The 25225-nt window shown below is 37.2% G+C and overlaps 1 protein-coding gene across 1 annotated transcript in view; it reads left to right on the plus strand.

The window, feature by feature from the left end:
* The first annotated feature begins 10475 nt into the window (after positions 1-10475).
* The window catches only part of KIF2A (kinesin heavy chain member 2A), a 48932-nt gene continuing 34182 nt past the window's right edge, over positions 10476-25225 (plus strand). Inside the window, 10 exon segments of the mRNA XM_011952216.1 lie at positions 10476-10575; positions 11362-11481; positions 13650-13704; positions 16195-16317; positions 16887-16987; positions 18747-18842; positions 21118-21172; positions 21564-21726; positions 24661-24751; positions 24885-24954. Coding sequence (XP_011807606.1) covers positions 10498-10575; positions 11362-11481; positions 13650-13704; positions 16195-16317; positions 16887-16987; positions 18747-18842; positions 21118-21172; positions 21564-21726; positions 24661-24751; positions 24885-24954 — 952 coding nt within the window. The 5' untranslated portion in view covers positions 10476-10497.

Genomic DNA, 25225 nt, shown 5'->3' on the forward strand with positions numbered 1-25225 from the left:
AACTAATAATTCTATAATTATTAAGGAAATTGGATTTTATAATAACGCAAAGCAAGATGGTTTAACAAGTGCCTACCAAATACAACTATTCTAGAGTATGGAAAGGGAAAACTCTGTCATAGAAAATCATTTTATAAGATTAGCATAACCAGCCGGGCGCAGTAGCTCATGCCTGCAGTCCCAGCACATTGGGAGGCTGGGGTGGGTGGATCACCTGAGGTCAGGAGTTCCAGACCAGTCTGGCCAACGTGGTGAAACCCCGTCTGTCCTAAAAATACAAAAATTAGCAAGGTGTGGTGGCACGTGCCTGTACTCCCAGCTATTCAAGAGGCTGAGGCAGGAGAATCACTTGAACCCGGGAGGCAGAGGTTGCAGTGAGCCGAGATCACACCATCGCACTCCAGCCTGGGCGACAGAACGAGACTGTCTCAAAAAAAAAAAGGTGTAACTATGATACTAAAATCGAATAAAATTGTTATGAGAGGCTGGCAGCAGTGGCTCACACCTGTAATCCCAGCACTTTGGGAGGCTGATGCAGAGGGATTGCTTGAGACCAGAAGTTTAAGACCAGCCTGGTCAACGTAGTGAGACCCTGTCTCTACAAAAAAATTAGCCAGGCATGGTTGTGCATGCCTGTAATCCTTGCTATTTGGCAGGCTGAAGCAGGAGGATCACAGGCTGTAGTGAGCCATGATCACACTACCATACTTCAGTCTGGGCACAGAGTGAGACTCCTGAACTCTTAAAAAAAAAAAAAAGTAGCTTTGAGAAAGGAAAATTGCTGGCCAGTATCATTCTTAATTAATGATATAAAAATCCAGAACAAAACGGACAATGCAATTCCAATTAGAATCCCAACAGGTAGTGTTTCGTGATTATTGGTTTATATGATTTTTGGAACTTCACAAGCTGATTCTAAAGTTTATATAGACATGCAAAAGGCCAAGAAGATAAAAGAGACTCTTAAAGAACAATAAGGCAGGAGGGCTTATTCTATATGGCAAGACTATTAGCAAAGCTGGCTGGGCGCGGTGGCTCAAGCCTGTAATCCCAGCACTTTGGGAGGCCGAGACAGGCGGATCACGAGGTCAGGAGATCGAGACCATCCTGGCTAACACGGTGAAACCCCGTCTCTACTAAAAAAAATACAAAAAGCTAGCCGGGCGAGGTGGTGGGCGCCTGTAGTCCCAGCTACTTGGGAGGCTGAGGCAGGAGAATGGTGTAAACCCGGGAGGCGGAGCTTGCAGTGAGCTGAGATCCGGCCACTGCACTCCAGCTCGGGTGACAGAGCAAGACTCCGGCGAAAAAAAAAAAAAAAAATCAAAGCTATAATACTAAGTATAATTTTAGTTCAGGGATAAAGAAATAAACTCATGCATGTATGCTTGAACTATGACATAGGTAGTATTGCCGATAAGTAGAGGGGAAAGGGGATTTTCAGAAAATGGTCCTGGAAAGGAAATTGTGTTATAGAAAGAATATCAAAATGCCAATGGATTAAGGTCCCAAATATGAAAGGTTTTGTAAAATTTTATTTATTTATTTGAGTCAGTCTCGCTCTATCACCCAGACTCGAGTGTAGAGGCATGATCTTGGCTCACTTCAACTTCTGCCTCCCGGGCTCAAGCAGTTCTCCTGTCTCAGCCTCCCAAGTATCTAGAATTACAGACACCCACCACCACACCTGGCTAATTTTTTGTATTTTTAGTAGAGTTAGGGTTTCACCATGTTGGCCAGGCTGGTCTCAAACTCCTGATCTCAAGTGATCTGCCCATCTCAGTCGCCTAAAGTGCTAGGATTATAGGCTTGAGCCACCACACCCGGCTTGTAAAACTTTAAAAGGTAAGAGACTGTTTTACGGATCTCAAGCTTAGGAAAAATTTCATAATATACCAAAAAACAAAATACCCATAATGGAAAAACATATATTTGACTACATTAGAATCAAGAACTTAAATGCATCAAAAGGCACCATAAAGAACATGAAAAGATAAGCCACAACTTTGTAGAAAATATTTGTTAAACATACAACAAAAGATTAATACCAAGAATATATATAGAATTCCTGTAGAGAAGCAGGCAAAAGAAAAAGGCCCCAACACTCAAGTCAGTACTCAAAAGGCCTGAATGGCTAACAAGCACAAAAATAGGCAAAACCTCATTAAATCAGAGAAATTAGAACCATATTTGATACATTAAATCTGACTAATATTAAGTGTTTTCATGAATGTCGAGTAATTGCTAGGGGGATTACAAATCATTATAGATACTGTGTGTTAGGTCCATATTTCATTGCTATAAAGAAATATTTGAGAGTAGGTAATTTATAAAGAAAAGAGGTTTAATTGGCTTGTGGCTCTGCAGGCTTTGCAGGAAGCATGATGCTGGCATCTGCTCAGCCTCTGGGAAGGCCTCATGAAGGCTAAGGGGGAGCAGGAGCAAGAGAGGGAGATGCCACCCACTTTTAAACAGCCAGAGAACAGAACTCACTGTCGTGAGGACAGCACTCATCACCAAGGGGATGGTGCTAAACCTTCATGAGAAATCCACCCCAGTGATCTTGTCACCTCCACCATCCAATCATCTCCACTGGGCCCCACCTCCAATATAGGGATTATAGTTCCACATGAGATTTAGGCATGGATGAATATACAAACTATCATACAGCTACTATAGATAGGAAACATCATGGCACTGAAGAGAAAAGTTTTATATATGTGGACTCAATTATTCTGTATTTCTTCTCTTATATATTCTAGAGAAATTATTGTACATTTGTACCAGTGCACATATGTAAGAATGTCCATAGCATCATTGTTGCTAAGTGCAGAAGCATAAAAACAATTCAACTGTCCGATAGTAGAATAGATAAAATGTATATTCATGCAATTAAATACCTATTGTAGTGAAAATAAGTTATATACATTTTATATATATGACATAAATGAATCACAAAAAATAGTCTTGAGCAAAAAAAAAACAAAAAAACCACAAGTCTTAAAGTAGTGTTAATCCATGCATATGCAATTTAAAGAGAAGTAAACTGTTTAGATTTGTGAGTGTATGTTACATTGAAAGGTAATACAACTATAAAGAAAAGCCAAAGTATGATTATCTCAAATGTCAGGGCAGTTACTTTTAGTACTTTTTTTTTTTTTTTTGAGTTGGAGTTTTGCTCTTATTGTCCAGGCTGGAGTGCAATGGTGCGATCTTGGCTCACTGCAACTTCTGCGTCCCAGGTTCAAGCAGTTCTGCATCAGCCTACTGAGTAGCTGGGATTACAGGCACGCACCACCATGCCCAGCTAAAATTTTGTACTTTTAGTAGAGACGAGGTTTCACCATGTTGGCCAGGCTAGTCTCAAACTCCTGATCTCTGGTGACCCACCTGCCTCAGCCTTCCAAAGTGTTGGGATTGCAGGCGTGAGCCACTGCACCTAGCAGTTGTTATCTTTCAGAGGGGAATGTATGGGGTTTCAAAAGTGTTTTTTAACCTAGCTGGTGGTAGTTACACAGGTGTTTGCTCTATTATTTTTTGTTAATGTAGAAGTGTATGTGATATAATTCACAGTAAAGTAAATGGTGAATCAAAGAGAGTCAAAGGACAATGAGTTAGTGAAGATGGAGTACAGGAGTTTTCTCAGGTGGATCAGAGAAATGGGATGGTATTTGGAAGGCCACATGGAAAGATTGTTGCATTTTCTAGGGAAAGATATTTCCAGTCCTGATTAGTCTTATTAACATCTATGCATGATCCCTATTAACAACTGAGACTTGAGCATCTCATTGTTCTCCCCCTAGTGCCATCATTCTCCCAGTCATCCAGGCTTGAAACCTTGTTATGCCTATATGTTGTCACCATATCATGATTTTTTTCCTTTGAAAAATTTTTCATGTATCTTATTATTGTTTCTCTTATTACTTAACACCTTTGTTAGCAGGTGTTTACTATTTGACTTTTGAAATAAATCATTGGATGTCTTTGTTAAAGAAAAAAACAAAAATTTTAAAAGAAAACAAATTATAAATTTGTATTACAATTTAAAAAGAGGTACTTGAGTAGTTCAATGAAAAGCCATATATAAGACAATTTAAAAATATTTAAAGGCATATTGGGCAAAGTTGTTTTTTAAAAGGAAAATAACATTTTTTAGAGACGTCTTTTGGTGCAAATAAAAGCCCCATGCTACATTGGTATTGTAGGTAGTGTAGATGGTTCTAGTTATCTGATTAATTGGCAAAAAGCAAATGCTTAAGACTTTGTTAATTCATTTCTTATTGCTGAAATTTAATACTCACTTCTGATTGAATGAGTAAACTGGATTATGGTAGAGATAAGGCAACATAATTCTCAGTTCTGCCCTGCTCAACTTCTAGAGTTTAGTCTTAGATCAGATGCTTTTGACTCTGCAAACTTGTGATTTAAGGCTTTCTGGATCTGTACACTGCTGGTTGAGGTCATAGAGTTTCCAATATTGAGAAGACTGCTGATACTGGATGTTGTCTCCTTGATTTTTTTTTTTCCTTTTTTTTTGGAGACAGGATCTCACTCTTGCCCAAGCTGGAGTGCAGTGGCACAATCATGGCTCACTGCAGCCTTGATCTCCTGGGCTGAAGCAATCCTCCTACCTCAGCCTCCCAGGTAGCTGTGGCTATAGGTGGACACCACCACGCCATGTTGATTTTTACATTTTTTTCATAGAGTTGAAGTCTCGCTATGTTGCCAACCTGGTCTCAAACTCCTGGGCTCAAGCCATCCTCCTACTTCTGCCTCCCAAAGTGCTGGGATTACAGGTGTGAGCCACTGTGCCTGGTGGCCTCCTTGATTTTCTTTATCCTCTCATTGCCAATCTCTCTAGGCTGTCTGGAAATTGAGGTCCATGTGAATTTGTGACCTGTATTCCTGGTACGTGTTTTCTCCACTGGCCCACCTGTTTTTTGTACACCTAGTTATGGTACATTAAGTCACTCCTTGCCCAGAAGGGTGGGAATATCTTGGTAGATGCCCAACAATAAGAATGGTTGTGTTGGTCTTGCCTTTTGGAATATGCACATATTTTTCCCCCATTCTCGTTATTGTGGTAATTCTATTGGTAATTGCATGGAGATCCACCCTGGTAACTCATTTCTTTTTTCTTTTTTTTCCAACTAGATTTGATAGCTAGGTGTGTCATTTCTTTAACCTCAACCACAGCCTCTTCAGTTCCTTCATTTCCTCTTCATATTCTTCACAGTAGTCTGATATTAAAATACATCTTCCTTAGGCTGAAATACTTCCTTCCTTTCTGTTGATAAAACCATATCAATGTTTTATTAAACTCTTTTACTTTCTCCAAAACCTTTGTTGCTATAATCATCTTGTCCCCACTAGTGGGTATTAGTATGTTATGGGGCTGCCACGGGCGGTTGGGGAAAGGATGGCTGCCAGGTCTCAGCCTCACTATTCATGTTGTAGAGATGGTGATTGATGCAGGGCTTGATGCAGCAGTGGTAGGCTCCTCCCAGATTGTGATGGTGACTGGGCTGCTTATGGCTCTCTGGGGTTCACTCTTCATTTCCAACACCAATTAAACTCATCCTCTTTTTCATATGCTGTGGCAACCATGCAGGTGCACTGCTTAAATGTCTCTCTAAGAAAGATTCCAGTTTCAGGGAATGCAGTTAGCTGACAACCTGCAGTTGTTAGTACCTTCAGGGCCTTTAGGTTTGGGGTTGAGAACTTGAATTTCCTGGGAAATCCACAGCCAGTGATAGAGCATGGCATGGGTAATAGGACATATCCATTTTGGCTCAGTGCAGGACTCCTCTAATGGGCAGTCTTGCTCTGAAGCACCCTACTGGGTTGACCAAGACTTTGTTAGATCTACATCAAGGTCTGAGACTTTCTCTGCTCAGTCCTGCTTCATAGCCACTTCCTTCCTAGGTTTCAAATCTGTGTCATGGTCTGAAAGCTTTCAATTTTTTTTTTTTTTAATTTTAATCTTTTTTTTTTTTTTTTTTGAAGCAGAGTCTTGCTCTGTCACCCAGGCTGAGGGCAGTGGAGCAATCTTGGTTCACTGCAACCTCTACCTCCTGGGTTTAAGCCGTTCTCCTGCCTCAGCCTCCTGAGTAGCTGGGATTACAGGTGCCCACCACCACACCCAGATAATTTTTGTATTTTTAGTAGAGACTGGATTTCACCATGTTGGCCAGGCTGGTGTTGAACCCCTGACCTCAAGTGATCTGCCCACCTCAACCTCCCAAAGTGTTGGGATTACAGGTGTGAGCCATCTGGACCTGGCCTGGTCTGAAAGTTTTCTGTGCCCACTCCTCTTTCCTCCCCACTTTTATCTTGAGCAATAAACCTCTTGTACTTCCAACTCTCTCATCTGCTTCTCAGAGGACTCTAAATGACACATATCACTTCCACTGGTTATTTACCTAATTTATCTCTAAAACTGAAGTAAGGATTATCTGGCCGGGCGCGGTGGCTCACGCCAGTAATCCCAGCACTTTGGGAGGCCGAGACGGGCAGATCACGAGGTCAGGAGATCAAGACCATCCTGGCTAACATGGTGAAACCCCGTCTCTACTAAAAAATACAAAAAACTAGCCGGGCGAGGTGGCGGGCACCTGTAGTCCCAGCTACTTGGGAGGCTGAGGCAGGAGAACGGCGTAAACCCGGGAGGCAGAGCTTGCAGTGAGCTGAGGTCCGGCCACTACACTCCAGCCTGGGCCACAGAGCGAGACTTCGTCTCAAAAAAAAAAGAATTATCTAATTTCCCTTTTTTAACTCCCTTTTGATTCCTCCCAGTATTTTTTTAGGTCATCAATTTCACCCATCCCCAGCACCTGCATCTCCTCTAATACCCATCTATATTATATTAGTAAAAGGCACCACTGTTTACTTAGTTGCATTTACATCTTTCACATTTAAATTTGTGACCCATCTTTTGGGGAAGCGGGGAGAATGGAGGTGGTATTGTGTGAGATGGGAATCAGACAGTTAAAAGGAGTGACTTTAGTAAGGCATGAATGAGGTCACAGGTAATGCAGGTCAGATCATGTGAGACTTTGTTATAAGTCATTAATCGGCCATTGAAAGGACTTTAGCTTCTACTCTGTGTGAGATGGGGGATGGGGAGTCATTGGAAGGTTTTGAGCAAAGGAGTAGTATCTCACTTACTTTTTACCAGGAACATTTTGGCTGCTCTGGAGAATAGACAGAGGGCAGATAAGTTGGAAGCAGGAAGACTAGTTGGGAGAGTATCACAGTAATCTAAGTACAAGGCATTGGTAGCTTGCACCAAGGTGATAACAGTGAAGTTGTTAAGAATTGGCTCATTATCTGGGGACAAGACTCAAGCAATGTCATTTTATTTTGTAAAAGCTCCCTAGGAGTTTCTGGTACACATGAGGGTTGAGAATTTGTGCTACCATTTATACATTTTTATAGGAATGCCTGGACTTAAGACATATAGACATCTTCATCAGCTTAATTCAAGTGGGTAGAGAAGCATAGTGATTAATAGCAAGTACTTTTATATCTGACCCAGGTTTAGATCCATGCTATTTATTCGCTGTAATTTTGAGCTTTATTTTTCTCATCTTTAAATGCAGATACCTACTTTGTAGGTATATTTGTTATGATTAAATGAACCAACGTGAATTAAATGAGCTAGTATCTGACATATTCATGCTTAAAAAGTAGTAGCTTAAATAAATCTGACACATGAAGTGATAAAAATTTTAGGATTGATAATGCTCAGTGTTGTTGAGGATGTGGAGGAATAGGTCCCACTGTTGGTGAGAATGTATACAAAGGGCAGTTTAGTAATACCTATCAAAATTTCAATTTTCGCAACCCACTAATTCTCCTTCTAGAAATTTTATTTGTGGAAACATTCACACCTATGTTCAGATATTCAGTGCAGCATCTTTTAATGGCAAACAGTTAGAAATAATACTCCTCATAAAGGAATAAATTGGATATATTCATTTATGGAATGCTGTGTGGTTATGAAAAATAATAGGTAGGTCTATACATACTGTCATGGAAAGATCACTAGAATGTATTTTAGTTTTTTTTTTTAAAGCAACACTAGTATATCATTTGATAGTACTTAACATCCTCACTATTTGAAATCTATAAGATTATGTTCATTTATCACTTATATGGATTTTTATATGAGCTCATATAAAAGGTAGGCCAAAGGCTGGGCATGGTGGCTCACGCCTGTAGTCCCAGCACTTGTGGAGGCCAAGGTGGGCAGATCGCTTGAGACCAGGAGTTTGAGATCAGCCTGGCCAACACGGAGAAACCCTGTCCTCTACTAAAAGTACAAAATTTAGCCAGAGCCAGGTGTGGTGGCTCACGCCTGTAATTCCAGGCCTTGGGGAGGCCGAGGAGGGCGGACTACTTGAGGTCAGGAGTTCGAGACTAGCCTGGCCAACGTGGTGAAACCCCATCTCTACTAAAAATACAAAAATTAGCCTGGTGTGGTGGCATGTGCCTGTAATCCACTTGGGAGGCTGAGGCAGGAGAATTGCTTGAACCCCAGAGGCGGAGGTTGTCGTGAGCTGAGATTGCTCTACTTCATTCCAGCATGGGTGACAGAGCAAGACTCTGTCTCAAAAAAAAAGAAAAAGAAAAAGAAAAAAGCCAGGCATGATGGTGCATACCTGTAATCCCAGCTGCTACTTAGGAGGCTGAGGCATGAGAATTGCTTGAGACTCTGTCTCAAAAAAAAAGAAAAAGAAAAAGAAAAAAGCCAGGCATGATGGTGCATACCTGTAATCCCAGCTGCTACTTAGGAGGCTGAGGCATGAGAATTGCTTGAGACTCTGTCTCAAAAAAAAAGAAAAGAAAAAAGAAAAGGTAGGTTATGCACAGTGACTCACGCCTGTAATCCCAGCACTTTGGCAGACCGAGGCAGGTGGATTCCCTGAGCCCAGGAGTTTGAGACCAGCCTGGGCAACATAGCAAGATCGTGTCTCTGTTAAAAATAAGATAAAATAAAGTACAAGAAAGTAAAAGGCAGTGGTGGTAATTTCATAAACAATAATACTTATCAAATTATTATAGTGCCCATGTTTTAACAGTATTGAATGCCTCATTATAATAACATTGTTTGTTTTCTGTACTATATGTTTTTAGATATTTAAAGAGCTATAAATTATCTTAAGGTAAATTATAGATGCCCCCAAGGATTTCTACTAGGAAATATTGAAGATGCAGATATATTGCATAGTTTCTGTCTCTATTTGACTAATAACCAAATGGATAGGTAAGATGAAAACAGATGAAATAAATTTTTAAAAAAGTATTTTATATAAGTATATATTCTGTTGGTGTGCTTCTAGGAATTTGTCCTAGGCAAATAATCCAACAAGTACATAATGACAGATATACAATAGTATTCATTGCAGTGTTTATAATAATAATAAATTGCACATAACCTAAGTGATAGGTATTAATTTATGAGAAACATAATGAAATATTATGTAATAATTAAAAATAATTATTTAGATCTATAGTTATTAACAGATAAAACCTACAGTCTACTAAAAAGGGAAAAGAAGTTTAATACATTATATATAATATCTTCTCTCTACAGATTATAAGACTAGAGTAGTCAGGGAAAGTAAAGAATAGAATAGATTTGGATAGACAACATGTAGAAGAGGACATTTTAAATGAGCATTTCCCAACCTTTTTGGACGCACATTTCTTAATTTTAAAATTTTATCAATTTACATTGTATATGGTAAAATGGTTTTTAAGTAAAAAGTATTTTATGTCAGTATAATACTTAAAACTGCTTTCTGAGCCAGGCGCAGTAGCTCACGCCTGTAATCCCATCCCTTTGGGAGCCCGAGGTGGGTGGATCACTTGAGACCAGGATTTCGATACCAGCCTGTGCGATATGGTGAAACCCTGTCTCTACTAAAGATACAAAAATTAGCTGAGCGTGGTGGCGCAAGGCTGTAATCTCAGCTACTTGGGAGGCTGAGGCACAAGAATCACTTGAACCCAGGAGGCAGAGGTTGCAGTGAACCAAGATTGCATCTGCACTATAGCTTGGGTAACAGAGCGAGACTGTCTCAGGAAAAAAAATGGTTTTTTGCTTTATAAATTTTTGTTCTTTGTTGTACAGAATCATTTTTGGCTCATAATAAGGAAACTTTCTAATGTTTAGAACTGTTTAACAGTTTAAGATTTCAGGCATTGTATGTCACTGTGTGACCATTTATCACATATGCTGAAAATAAACTTTAGGTCTTACCTAATTTACTGATTTACTGGACTTGACAAGTAGCAAATTGATTTATGGCCCCATAGACAAAGTTCATTCCCTGTGCCTGAGGGTCTGTGGAAATCTCTCGTAAAGAAAAGTAATGTCATTTTTTTTTTTAATTTCCGTTATAAAATGGTATTTCTTAGTGTTTAGGAATGCCATAATTTGTGGCATTTTAAAGGTGTATACTTTATTTCCACGTAGGCCGAATACATCAAGCAATGGTAACATCTTTAAATGAAGATAATGAAAGTGTAACTGTTGAATGGATAGAAAATGGAGATACAAAAGGCAAAGAGGTAAGATCACTGGGTTAAATTTTATTCCAAGTCCTGCAATCAAGATTCTGAATGTATATGTTTTTGTTATTCCTTTAAAACTTTGAAATGATTAAAAATTTTCACTTAAAGGTAGATTCCTCCTATATCTCTTATGTGATTGCACGTATCAATCTTAATTATTTGATAAAAATATACTGTTCTTTAAGTCTAGCTCGCACAGTTTGAAAATGTGCTATAATATTTAATTATGTGGTTCTATTGGTCACTGTGTTGTTAGCAATTCATAGAGTCAAGACTATAAAATGATACTTTGAGAGAAATTCTTTAAATTTGGGGATTGTAATTCTAAATCATTTGTAAGGCTAAGGGATTGTATTCTTTTTTTTTTTCTTTTTTTTTGAGACAGGGTCTCACTTTGTCACCTAGGCTGGAGTGCAGTGGCATGATCACGGCTTACTGCACCCTTGACCTCCTGGGCTCAAGTGACCCTCCCACCTGTCTCCAGAGTAGCTGGGACTACAGGTGTGTACTACCACACCTGGCTAAATTTTGTATTTTTTGTAGAGATGAGGTTTCACCCATGTTGCCCAGGCTGGTCTCAGACTCCTAGGCTCAAGTGATCTGCCCACCTTGACCTCCCAAAGTGCTAAGATTACAGGCATGAGCCACTGCACGCAGCTGAGGTACTGTATTCATTAGGCTAAAGTAATTTAAGAGTTATTTACTGTGTCAATTTATTTGAAAAATAAAAGGTTAATTGTCGAAATATACTCTCAAAAGACTATGTGTGTGTGTTGTGAACAGATTGACCTGGAGAGCATCTTTTCACTTAACCCTGACCTTGTTCCTGATGAAGAAATTGAACCCAGTCCAGAAACACCTCCACCTCCAGCATCCTCAACCAAAGTAAACAAAATTGTAAAGGTTAGTGATAAAAATTCAGAGTGCAGGACACTGGGAGCGGGGGTGGTGGTGGGGTGTAGATGTGTGTGTATTCTAGTTTGAAACTGGTAGGCTTTGAAGAGTTTAAGAATTGATTAATTTGCTTTTTCTGCCATATTCATGTATATACATACATATTTTCAAGGATTAAGGTTGTCTAATTCACAATTATGACAATCACTGGATAAGGTCTTAGAAATTTCTCACCTAATTAGGATTTTTCCTGAGACTAAGTTTCTCAGGAGATATACATCAAAACCATTTGCTTGGTGTTTGTTAAATGAATACATATGACTTTGACAAAGGCATAATAGCTATTTCTTAGGAATAATAGCTACCAACTCTGATAGCCTTTTGAAATTATAATTCTGCTATTTGTTTCTTAGAGAAAGATGGGAAATGATACTGTAGTTCACTTCTATATTGTCTGTCATGATATACCTTAAAACTGTGCTAAATCCTCCCTGGCAGTTTTATCTTTATAAAAATTAAAAGCACATTGTTTTTACGGCTTTTAAAGATAATTCTCCTTCCTTTCTCTCAAGACCTTTCAGTATTAAATTTTTGTTTCAAAATACAACTCTTTTTAAAACAGGTAGTGTTGCAAAGTTGTTGAACCTGCAGTTCTTTGTGTTCATTTCAACAAGCATTTGTGGTTTTGTTTTTTTGTTTTTTTACATTGTGCCAAATACTATGCTGGACCAAATACAAAGATGAATGATGACATGGCTTTCAGCCTGTAGGAACTTGATATCTTTCAGGGAGGACATAGATAAACATCTAAATATAGTATGATAGAAGCAACAAAACCTTGTTTTGTGAACTATGCAGATGAACATAAGGCATATTTTCAGCTCATGAGTTTAATCATATTGAGAGTCACCACTTAGAGGTTATTAGCTACCACTTACAAATGGGTTGTTTTTTATATTCATCTTCAAAATAAAGGATCTTCACTGGAGGATCTTTATAGTTTATTCTTCCTGGTATATCATTAACAACCTTTACTGTACATTAGAATTACCTGGAATAGAATAAATCAGTATATTTTAAAAATAAATATTTACTATTAATGCTATCAGTATTCAAGTTCCTTTATATATTTTCCTCTAGCTTCCAAAAATATTCAGGAATTAATATGAGCCAGGCACTGATCTAAGGACTTTCTTCACAACAACCTATGAGGTCATTACTACTGCTATTCCCATTTCATTGATGAGGAAACTGAAACAAAGAGCGGTTAAGTAGCTTCACAATAATATGTGTTTTAGTCATCATACTATGCTGCTAAAACCATGTAATAAATGTCATTTCTGAATAAGGGGGTAAAAAAAAAAATAAGTATTTTTATAAGTATTAAAAAGTATTTTTAAAGTATTAAAATAAATCAATATTTTTTAAAATACTGATTTATGGGCCCCACTCCCAGAGATTCAGTTTTATTTTACCTAAAGGGAGGCGCTGGCATCAGTGTCCTTTTAATAGTACTCATCTGATTTAAATGTGTAGCCAAGGTTAAGACAACTACGCTATTTGGTATCTTTTTTGAGGTGAATAAAAGGAAGCCTTCATGAATAAATTGGAGGACCAAAAATTTGCTGTCTTAATCCGTACAGTGTCCAAGTCTTAGAAACTCTTACGAAACCTTTTTAGGATAACTGACAATGTACATTTTATAGTATTCTGATATTTTAGTTTAACAAGGGGTTCTAAGCTGTCTAGAACTAATATTTTATGAATTACCCCCTCTTATTCAGAAATGACATTTATTACATGGTTTTAGCAGCATAGTATGATGATTAAAACACATATTATTGTGAAGCTACTTAACCGCTCTTTGTTTCAGTTTCCTCGTCGATGAAATGGGACTAGCAATAGTAATGACCTCATAGGTTGTTGTGAAGAAAGTCCTTAGATCAGTGCCTGGCTCATATTAATTCCTGAATATTTCTGGAGGGTAGGGGAAAATATATAAAGGAACTTGAATATTGATAGCATTAATAGTAATTCATTAAGATTATAGTTTTTCTTCATTTTGTTTTATATTCTTACATATCTGCCTACTTTCGTTTAATTGAAAGCAACTCAGATCATGATATATATGAGGAGTAAAGACAGAAAATATAATGAGCATTTTTTTCCTTTCATAGAATCGACGGACTGTGGCTTCCATTAAGAATGACCCTCCTCCAAGAGATAATAGAGGTAAAGTAAAAATTTATCTCTTAATTTTGGCTTTTGGCTTCTTAGTATGTTCCTGACGAGGTAAATCAAAAGTAAACATTACCCTGATGTTGGTATTTATTTAAATTTTACCTGGCTAATTTTAAGAGGGTTTTTTTTTTTTTTTTTTTTTTGGTGGAGGGATGTTTGTTTTGTTTTGCTTTTTGAGCAGGGTCTTGCTCTCTCACCCAGTCTGGAGTACAGTGGCATGAACACGGCTCACTACAGCCTTGACCTCCCAGGGTCAAATGATCCTCTTACCTCAGCTTCACATGTAGCTGGGACCACAAGCATGTGCCACCATGCCCAACTAATTTTTTTATTTTTTTGTAGAGACAGCCTTTCCATGTTGCCTAGGCTAGTCTTGAACTCCTGGGCTCAAGTGATCCTCCTGCCTTGGCCTCCCAAAGTGTTGGAATTACAGGTGTGAGCCACCGTGCCCAGCCTGGTATCTTCTTGATTTCCTAATACAATATGCCAATAATACTAAAAAATGATTTTGTCCGGGTGTGGTGGCTCAGGCCTGTAATCCCCACACTTTGGGAGGCTGAGGCGGGTGGATCACCTGAGGTCAGTAGTTCGAGATCCCCCTGGGCCAACATGGTGAAACCCCGTCTCTACTGAAAATACAAAAAATTAGCCAGGCGTGGTGGCGGTGCCTGTAATCCCAGCTACTCGTGAGGCTGAGACAGGAGAATTGCTTGAACCCGAGTGGCAGAGGTTGCAGTAAGCCGAGATCACACAACTGCACTCCAGCCTGGGCGACAGAGCGAGATTCCGTCTCCAAAAAAAGAAAAATGATTTTTAAAATGTATGGGATGATGGCTGGGCACGGTGGCTCCTCCCTGAAATCCCAACACTTTGAGAGGCCGAGGCAGGTGGATAACCTGAGGTCAGGAGCTCAAGACCAGCCTGGCCAACATGGTGAAACTCCGTCTATAATAAAATACAAAAACTAGCCAAGTGTGGTGGCATATACCTGTAATTTCAGCTACTCAGGAGGCTGAGGCAGGAGGATCACTTGAACCCAGGAAGTGGAGGTTGCAGTGAGCCGAGATCGCATCACTGCACTCCAGCCTGGGCAGTAGAGTGAGACCCTGTCTCAATCAATCAATCAATCAATCAATCAATCAATAAATAAATAAATATAAAATGGATGGGATGAATATGAAACTATGAAATGCAATTTTTAATTCATCTTATTTACTAAATAATTTTGCAAATTCGAGAAGAATAGCATGAGAAAGAAAGGAATGGGGAAAGAGTCAATTAGTTGGCTGATTTCACTAGCTGAAGAAAAGTTGAACACACATAAAAATTGTGTGGTTAACTGAAGTCTCCCATATATTTTCAGCCAGGACATGAAAAGCATAGTGAATTTATTTTCTGCTGTTTAGTGGTTCAGAATTGTCTTTTCTGGCAGTATTCTTTCTCTGTGTGTGTGGATGGTAGACCAGGATGGACAGAAGTATTAAATGAGAGGCTGAAAGTAGAGGGACAGTCCTTCATTTAAACACTATCTTTTGAGTCTTATGTAAATTTATATTTCTTTTAAAATTTGATATTTATATTTAATTTTATATTCTTTTTTCTACTTGTGTAATATCCACATTGGGAAATTCTCTGCTGAAGATTTGCATATTTGAGGAGCAAAGAGTGGGATTTGGAATAGAGGGAGGGTTGAAGAATTCTAAGTTTTTACTCTCTGTATATATTTGATTAGTATAAATTTTAAAAAATGAGAATACATGTAAAATTTATATTTTGCTGAGTGTGGTGGTTCATGCCTTTAATCCCATCACATTGGGAGGCCGAGGTGGGTAGATCACCTGAGGTCAAGAGTTTGAGGCCAGCCTGACGAATATGGTGAAACCCTGTCTCTACTAAAATTACAAAAATGAGCCGGGCCTAGTGGCATGCGCCTGTAGTTCCAGCTACTTGGGAGGCTGAGGCAGGAGAATCACTTGAACCTGGGAGGTGGAGGTTGCAGTGAACCGAGATTGCACCAGTGCACTCCAACCAGGGTGACAGAGCGAGACTCCATCTCAAAAAAAAAATTTATATTTTGCACACATATTTTAGGAGGATTTCTTTGTAGTTTAAAGTTTTAAGACATGGAGCGGTTTATATATACATATATATGTATATTTTGTTCACATATATATTTTTTAAAGGATTATTAAAAATCAAGCTTGGTTTTGGTTTTTATGTAAATTATTTAGATTGAATTTTGTAGCTAAAATTACATTGGTGAAAGCTAGGTCTGCACATATTACTTTGAAAGCCTCTTAGCTTATGTCAGTTTATTGAACAGAATTATTATAAACTATATTATATTTTACATATATAAATAGAAAACTTGGCAACTTACTAATGTAACTTTTAAGGATCAGGTTTTTGGGGATATCTCTTACTTTTACTAAGGTTATCTTTACTAATTTTCTATCCTGAATTAAATTTTTTTTCTTACAGTGGTTGGTTCAGCACGAGCACGGCCCAGTCAATTTCCTGAACAGTCTTCCTCTGCACAACAGAATGGTAGTGTTTCAGATATATCTCCAGTTCAAGCTGCAAAAAAGGAATTTGGACCCCCTTGTATGTAAATTATGTATCAAGGATTTAGTCATTTTAGGCATACATGTATTCTCTCTTGGTCATCCTTTTTAAATCCTCAAAGAGTAAACAGTCTAAATACAAGCTTGATTGCAGATTTCATTTTACCACTGTGGAAAATTTAACTTCTTTTTATTAGTTTAGTCTGTTAATTGGGTTTTTTAAAGTATATTTTGGAGCAAAAATTTTTTTGTGAAATTATAGCAATGTTTCAGTTTGAGTTTAAAATTCTGGTCAGATGATAATTTGTCAGATGTTACAGAAGAAAGTCTTGTGCTCCTTGATTGTTTGAATTCAAAAATGTGTGTTTCTAAACCAAGAGATGACATGTATCAATATGTTTGAGTCATTTTTCTGGACTCTCATCTGTACATTGTCCTGTTTTAGTTTTGGTAAAGCAGTTCATTAAGTAAAGCTCACATAGTTGTTATAGGCATGCTTTGTCACTGTGTACCTTTTGCGTGTGTGTGGTGAAGTTATACATAAAAAAATATAGTATTAGTACTCTAAAAAAGAAAACTATACTTCTACAGCTCATGTTGTCTTTTCAGCACGTAGAAAATCTAATTGTGTGAAAGAAGTAGAAAAACTGCAAGAAAAACGAGAAAAAAGGAGATTGCAACAGCAAGAACTTAGAGAAAAAAGAGCCCAGGTTCGTAACATAAGCATGTATTTTGTTTATATACTAACCAGAGATTAGATTGTATCAGTGAAGGTAATTGATGTGACAAAAATAAGGCATTTTTTTTGGAGAATTTTAAGAATTCCTTAAATTGATATTGAGGAATAATATAAACTCTTGTGAAAATAAGTTACCATAACACGTTTTTACTGTATTGTTCTTTTCATGTTTTATGGGTATGTGTTAACGCTAAAATTTGTTCCATTAAGAAAAAGCCATTGTGTTACAGAATTCTAATGTGTATAGTATAACATTTAAGAATTTTTATTTTAGAAAGACCTAAAAATACTTTGGGAAAAATATCTAGTTAAAGTGCATGATTAAACTATAAATTTTATTATTGTTTTTATATGGTTAATAAGTTCACATGTTTTAGTGAAACGGGAAATTCCTTGTGTTTTGATTTATGCCACATATGAAGAATGGATCTCTATTATGTCCCCCTCGGGGTCCCTTCAGATGGTAGCAAGACTGCTTAATAGCAGTGGGAAAATTGCATAGAGAACTGGTCTTTTACCCTTCTACAGATCTTTACATATTAGACATTTTGTTATTATACATATAACTCCACCATTGTGCTTGTATGGCATCTATTACATTCTCATAACTACTCTTCTCTAATAAAACATCAGGATTATTTATTTAATAGTATGTTCAAATGCCCTTAATCATGTGAAACTACCAGTTCAGATGTTGCGTTGTAGAATTGTGGACCTAGTATTATATCCAACCTGAATGAATGAGCTTTTATCTGAAAGTGACCTGAGAATGACCAATTGGGTTTTGAAATAAATAATAAAACAGATTATCTACTAATACTTAGCATAGATGCCACCTGGTGTTTCCTGTGGGTACTTCATAATACTTACACATCTCTCTGTGATCTCTTAATTCTCACTTCACAGTCTGCTTCTCAGTTGACATAGGTGGTATTATTTCCTAGAAGAAGGTTAATTGAAAGTAAGTTTCAGTAACAGTTTGTAATTTAGCTGCATTCAAAAAAAATCTGAATATGATGTATAAAAAATGTGACTTCTTAGAATGGTTAATAATTTATTGTTCAAGGCTAGGAGAGGCTGTTGACTATTGCTATTTGTATCTTAATCTGAATTTTCTGTTTTGAAACCAAATAAATTGTAGTTGGCATTCAAAAATTTGAATTTTAAAGATTTTTTAAAAATGATCTTGGCTTCTGATTCCTTTAGTTCTATGTTCTGTCGATTTGGGACAGTTTTGTCATTACTTAGTATTTTTTAGAGGGTCAGCAAATATAGAAAATGAAGACAAATGAATCTGTATTTATACTTTGCTGAAACACTGGATTAAATTAGAAGATGAATCTGCTGAAATGAATTTTCCTAGAATTTCAGCTTTTCTAGAGTTATTTGCCAGTGGTTAACATGAGCATTATTTCTCTGTTGCTCCATTTTATAGAATAATTAAGGTATATGTATAACAGATGGATTTTTGAAATAGGTAAATGGTAACTTCAATGAAGAGTCTTTAATTCGGAGTTAACAGAATGCATACAGACTAAGAGAATTGTGTTTGTAATATGAAAGTGGTTCAGAGCTGATTATGAAACCACAGCTTTGAAACTATATCATATCGTCAGTTTGAGTTTAGGCTTGGTTATGACAAATGGCACAATTTAATTTTCAAACCAAATATAAAGGCAACAAATACATTATTATATTTATAGTGGTGAATTCTCTCTGTCTTCTAATAGGACGTTGATGCTACGAACCCAAATTATGAAATTATGTGTATGATCAGAGACTTCAGAGGAAGTTTGGATTATAGACCATTAACAACAGCAGATCCTGTAAGATTCTTTGCAAACCATTATTCTGGAACTTTTTGTGCTTCAAATAAAGACATGTATTTGACACTTGTTAAATTCATACTGTATTCAGCTATGTAGTTTTTCCTTTCCTTATGGGTGCTCATTCACCATATTTTAAGAAAAGTAATTATCCACATTAATGCTCATTTTCCGTAATTTAGTATATGAGATATGCTGCCTATAGCGATGTCCTTCTCAAAGTAAAACCTCCCTGTCTTTGGAAGGGCAGAGCAACACTTAAAGGAGTGATAGCAGAAGACTCACTTTCCTTTCTGACTATGAATTATACTTTGATCTCAGTTCCAAGCTTATCTTTGTCTTGGGCTGTAGTTCCCACCATCATTTCTAATTTACTGTTGGTAATTTGTTAGTTTTACATGTTACTCTGGCTTTTAACAATAAGTGATGGTTGTTGAGGGCTGCAGTGGACCAGAAATCTAGAACTAGAAAAAATCCTCTGCTCTTATTACTCAACTCCCTTGCTGTTGATGAATGAGAATTCACTGGACAGGGAATGCTTTTTTTTGAGACGGAGTCTTGCTCTGTTGCCCAGGCTGGAGTGCAATGGTGTGATCTCCGCCTCCCGGTTCAAGCGATTCTCCTGTCTCACCCTTCCGAGTAGCTGGGACTACAGGCACCTGCCACCACACCCGGCTAATTTTTGTATTTTTAGTAAAAACAGGGTTTCACCCTTTTGGTCAGGCTGGTCTCAAACTCCTGACCTCAGATGATCCACCCGCCTTTGCCTCCCAAAGTGCTGGGATTACAGGCGTGAGCCACTGCTCCCATCCAGGAATGCTTTTATAACTAATTGGTACTTATAAAAAATAATCCATCTGACGTAGCATATACAGAATGTGTTAGTTACAAAAAAGACATTTGTGTTAGATAGATGTATTATATAGAATTGTTGATAGTACTTGTATCCCACATATTTTAGGCCTTGCTATTCCTTCATGTATTTCACTTACTACGTGGGAGCTCACCCTTTAGGACAGGAATTGGCAAACATTTTCTGCAAGGGTCTTTGGCTTTGGAACTATATGGTCTTTGTCACAACTACTGAACTCTGCCATTGTATTGTAAAAGCAACCATACACAATACATAAATGATGGGTATAACATTTGTTTCAATCAATGTGTGTCAGTAAAACTTTGCAGAAGAAGTAGGTAGTAGCTAAATTAGGCCCACAGGCCATACTGTGCCAATCCTTGATTTATGTTAATTATTATTAAAATGAGGCATGTATTAGGAACAAAAATTTTATAAACAAATACTTAGGCACAAGAATTGGCATATTTATAAAATAGTTCAAATTATTTGGCTCAGTAATCATCTGAGAATCCTGTTTCTTGCCAGTAATTATCTTTGCTAGCAACTTTCCCTATGATCAACCTATATGTCACTTAGTAGAATAGAAATGTTTACTTTTGTTGTGTATAGCACATCTTGAAGTGGATAATACAGCTTTTTTTTTTTTTTTTTTTTGAGACAGAGTCTTCTCTGTTGCCCAGGCTGGAGTATAATGGCAGGATCTTGGCTCACTGCAACCTCCACTTCCTGGGTTCAGGCAATTCTCATGCCTCATGCCTCATGCCTCAGCCACCCGAGTAGCTGGAATTACAGGTGTGCACCACCATGCCCAGCTAATTTTTGTATTTTTAGTAGAGACAGAGTTTTACCATGTTGGCCAGGCTGGTCTTGAACTCCTGACCTCAGGTGATCCACCTGCATCGGCCTCCCAAAGTGCTGGGATTACCCACTGCGCCTGGCATCACAGCTTCTTTTTTTTTTTGGTCCTGAGATGGAGTCTCACTGTCGCCCAGGCTGGTGGGCAGCGGCATAATCTCGGCCCACTGCAACCTCCGCCTCCCAGGTTCAAGTGATTCTCCCACCTCAGCCTCCCGAGTAGCTGGGATTACAGGAGTGAGCCACCACGCATGGCCTCCTCACAACTTCTTAATGTGAACTTAATGCTACTAACAACAGTAGTACCCTCTACAAAATTATTTCCTAAGGTGGTGTTTTTCTAAATAACAAAATAAACAAGTTTCCATTACACTCGGAATTCTAGAAGTAATTATATCTGGCAACCATTAAAATTTGTGCAAAGCTAATTTGTTTTTTAAGCTTACCTATCATTTATGCTATGTATACATTTCTAAAACCCCTGGAGGAAATACTACATAATTGACATTTCAGTGTTTTACATGACAGTGATAATCACTGAAATAAAATACTTTTTATTTCTAGATTGATGAACATAGGATATGTGTGTGTGTAAGAAAACGACCACTCAATAAAAAAGGTATGGCACTTAATGAGCTCTAATAAAAGATTGATTTTATCTTATTTATAATGTATTTTTATAATAGCAAATCAAATTGGTTTGGAAAAATGTAAATCATTTCCTTTGATTTGTATGTAACCATTATGCAGATTTCTATGGCTAAACTTGTCAGTTTGTTATTGCTCTGAATCATTGCCATTCCGAGTCTTGCTTCACAGAAATCTTGATTTTGTTTTTACTTTGCTGTTGAAATATTTTGTCTTAGTGAGTTGCATATTTATGGGATATTATCTTTATATGTACAGAACTTCCTACATGTATCTTAATTCTTACTACTTAAAATAATTTTTGTATATGAACTCAAATGCTGTGAAAATTATTGGGCATTGATTTTCATTTATTCTTTTAGAAACACAAATGAAAGATCTTGATGTAATCACAATTCCGAGTAAAGATGTTGTGATGGTACATGAACCAAAACAAAAAGTAGATTTAACAAGATACCTAGAAAACCAAACATTTCGTTTTGATTATGCCTTTGATGACTCAGCTCCTAATGAAATGGTTTACAGGTAGGTAAATTCATTTTAAATCAGAATTTTGTTCTTATGCCATGTGGTCATCAACACCTTGAAATTTACATTAATTGTGGGATATTTCTTAAGAGGTGCAATATGCTGTTTTATTCTGAGTTTAAACAAAGAGAATGTAATAAATGCTGTAATGAATATTAACACTTGTTCTCTGTAATGCTCCCTGAAATCACAGTTTCCATTGCTACTTGCTAAATAGCTTATGACACATATATATACATACATATGTATCAAACAAACCATGTATATGGATAAGAAATTTCTGGAAAATGTTAACCTCTAGGAATAGGATATGATGAGGAGGACTTTTAATTTTTACCTTTTAATCTCTGTACTAATAAAGAAACTTGAAATGTTTGTTTGAGGCATGGTCTTGCTCTGTTGCCCCGACTGGAGTGCAGTGGCACGATCACAGCTCACTGCAGCCTCAACCTCCCAGCCTCAGGTGATCCTCCCATCTCAGCCTCCTAAGTAGCTGGGACCACAGGCATGCACCACCACACCCAGCTAATTTTTGTACTTTTGGTGGAGTTGAGGTTTCATATGTTGCCCAGGCTAACTTCAAACTTCTGAGCTCAAGTGATCTGCCCGCCTTGGCCTCCCAAAGTGCTGGGATTACAGGCATGAGCCACTGTTATGCCTGGCCAAAATACCTGTTATCAGTAAATTATTAATTTATCTAAAAATGTATTTATTATGTATCATCACTTAAGGCGAAAAAGTTCCGTATTTGCATTTAAATTGTCATCTTTAAGCTTGGAGATAGTTTTAGTACATGAGATTCTTGTATGTTTTCTGTATTCAACTTATAAATAATTCAAATTTACCTGTATTATACATTGGTATCTCAAATTTTTATGCCAGATTTAGATTTTCATACATAAGTTTGCAAACATTTCTAATAATTACAACATCAGTTTTAGCAGTATTGTTATTTTGGTTTATCTAGGAATATAACTGTCTTTGTAATTGCTTGAATGCTCTATCTGGTTGTCCTTTTTCATAAAAATGCCTAGAAAGGAGAAATTTAGAGTTAATGAGACTAAGAATTGAAGGTGTTACAAAGGAAATAGTTTTGAAACCAACTCCTTTTGTCTTCATCAAGTGTACTGGGTAGTCAGTTGTAAAAAAAAAAAAAGGATCAAATTAAAGAACATATGAATACTACATAGAGATATTTGTGAAGAATGTATTTAAAAGGGAATCATAATTGTTAATTGTAGAATTTTTTTTAGCTTTCTGAAGAGTCCACTCTTCCTTTTCATTCCCTCTTTCTACTCCTGCCTCATAAAATATGTTTGACTTTTATAATAGTTTTTAAGAAATTATTACAAATACAGGCATGTTTCTGGGTGTATGATTTAGTTTTTATGATTTTGTTTTTACCCTGTATTTATGTTTCTTAACTTTATCAATATTTATCCTTCTCCTCTATCTCTTATACTTAACTATTATGGATTGAGGAGTTACATGTTTTTTTTTGTGGGGAGGTTTGGGAGGGCGGGGTTGATCTAACTACTTAGCAGGCTCATCCCTAGTTCTTTTTGATCAGAACTTTTTCCTGCTGTTTTTGTTCTGTACTTTCTTAAGTTTTGCCTTTTACAAAACAAAACAAAGACAGCAGTTATATAAAATGTTCTACTTGTAGATCTGTTTTCCATCTTTTTTTTTTTTTCCTTTTAAAGACGGAATTTCGCTCTTGTCGCCAGGCTGGAGTGCAGTGGCGCGATCTCGGCTCATTGCAAGCTCCGCCTCCCCGGTTCAAGCGATTCTCCTGCCTCAGCCTCATGAGTAGCTGGGATTACAGACGTGTGCCACCACGCTCGGCTAATTTTGTATTTTTAGTAGGGACAGGGTTTTACCATATTAGTCAGGCCGGTCTCAAACTCTTGACTTCAAGTGATCCACCCACCTCAGCCTCCCAAAGTGTTGGGATTAGAGGCATGAGCCACTACGCCTGGCCTCCATCATACTTTTTAGTTTACTGTTCAGGAAAAAAGTACTTCTTATACCTTCCGGCCTTTTAATTTTAACTCTAGCAGTGGGTTATACCAATACGTTTGAAATATAATTCAAGGCCAGGCACGGTGGCTCACGCCTGTAGTCCCAGCACTTTGGGAGGCCAAGGCAGGTGGATCGCCTGAGGTCAGGAGTTTGAGACCAGCCTGGCCAACGTGGTGAAACCCCATCTCTACTAAAAATACAAAAATTAGCTGGGCGTGGTGGCAGGTGCCTGTAATCCCAGCTACTCAGAGATTGAGGCAGGAGAATTGCTTGAACTCAGGAGGCGGAGGTTCCAGTGAGCTGACATTGCACCATTTGCACTCCAGCCTGGGGGACAAGACTGAGACTTTGTCTCAAAAAAAGAAGAAAAGAAATATAATTCAAACCATAATATTTAGGTATCACTTTCCAAAATTGAGGCTGTCAACTTATTAATAGAATTCAATGTCCTATAAGCGCAATTTATATTCTTTTTCCTTAAGTATAAATTACTTGTCTAAATTCAAGGTAGTCATCATTTTTCTATTTATTTAGATGGTCTAAATATAATATTTTTGCAGCTTTTTTCCTCTGTTAACTTTTTAAAATTGAGATTACCACTCTTGTTTATTCTGTTTTTGTTGAAATTATAATACTTTTTGTTTTTATTGTATATGCCTTATTGTGACCATTGTTTATTATGGAAATATTGCTTGAAATTATGCTTTAAGTAGCTTTAAGTAATTTTAGCATATGATATTTAAAATTCTTAAATCAATTCTTTGATATTGTTAAGATTTTTAACAAATATTTGTTTAGAATCTTGCTGTTAAGTTTTGTTTATTAATAAAATACTTTGTATTACTCAGCTTTACTTTTATTCATCAAAATATTGGTGACACATTCTGACTGATGCATTTTATTTTTAAGGTTTACTGCTAGACCACTAGTGGAAACTATATTTGAAAGAGGAATGGCTACATGCTTTGCTTATGGGCAGACTGGAAGTGGAAAAACTCATGTAAGTAATTTATTAAAGTTACATTCTGGTATGAAGCTACAGTTTCTTTTCCTTGTAGCTTAATTCCGAGACCTAAATTCTTAAGAGTTATTCCTGAGTAATGTCTGTTCTTTATTTTCTTTTTAAAATATAGACTATGGGTGGTGACTTTTCAGGAAAGAACCAAGATTGTTCTAAAGGAATTTATGCATTAGCAGGTAACTGTCCTTTTTCCATATAATTTGGAATATTCTTCTTAGGTATTATTCAGGTAACTTTGAAATAAGGCTTTAAAATATTGTTCAGCAACTATAATGCTATATTGACTGTGTATTATGTCAATTATAGGTTATTAGATTGCTTGAAAAGAACTGTAAGATTATATACTCACAAGATTTTTTTTTTTTAAGAAGAAAAGAACTGTGGGCTAGGCGTGGTGGTTCACGCCTATAATCCCTGTACTTTGGGAGGGCAAGGTAGGTGGATCACTTGAGG

Source organism: Colobus angolensis, unplaced genomic scaffold, assembly GCF_000951035.1.
Source record: "Colobus angolensis palliatus isolate OR3802 unplaced genomic scaffold, Cang.pa_1.0 Scaffold337, whole genome shotgun sequence".
Classification (NCBI taxonomy): Eukaryota; Metazoa; Chordata; class Mammalia; order Primates; family Cercopithecidae; genus Colobus; species Colobus angolensis.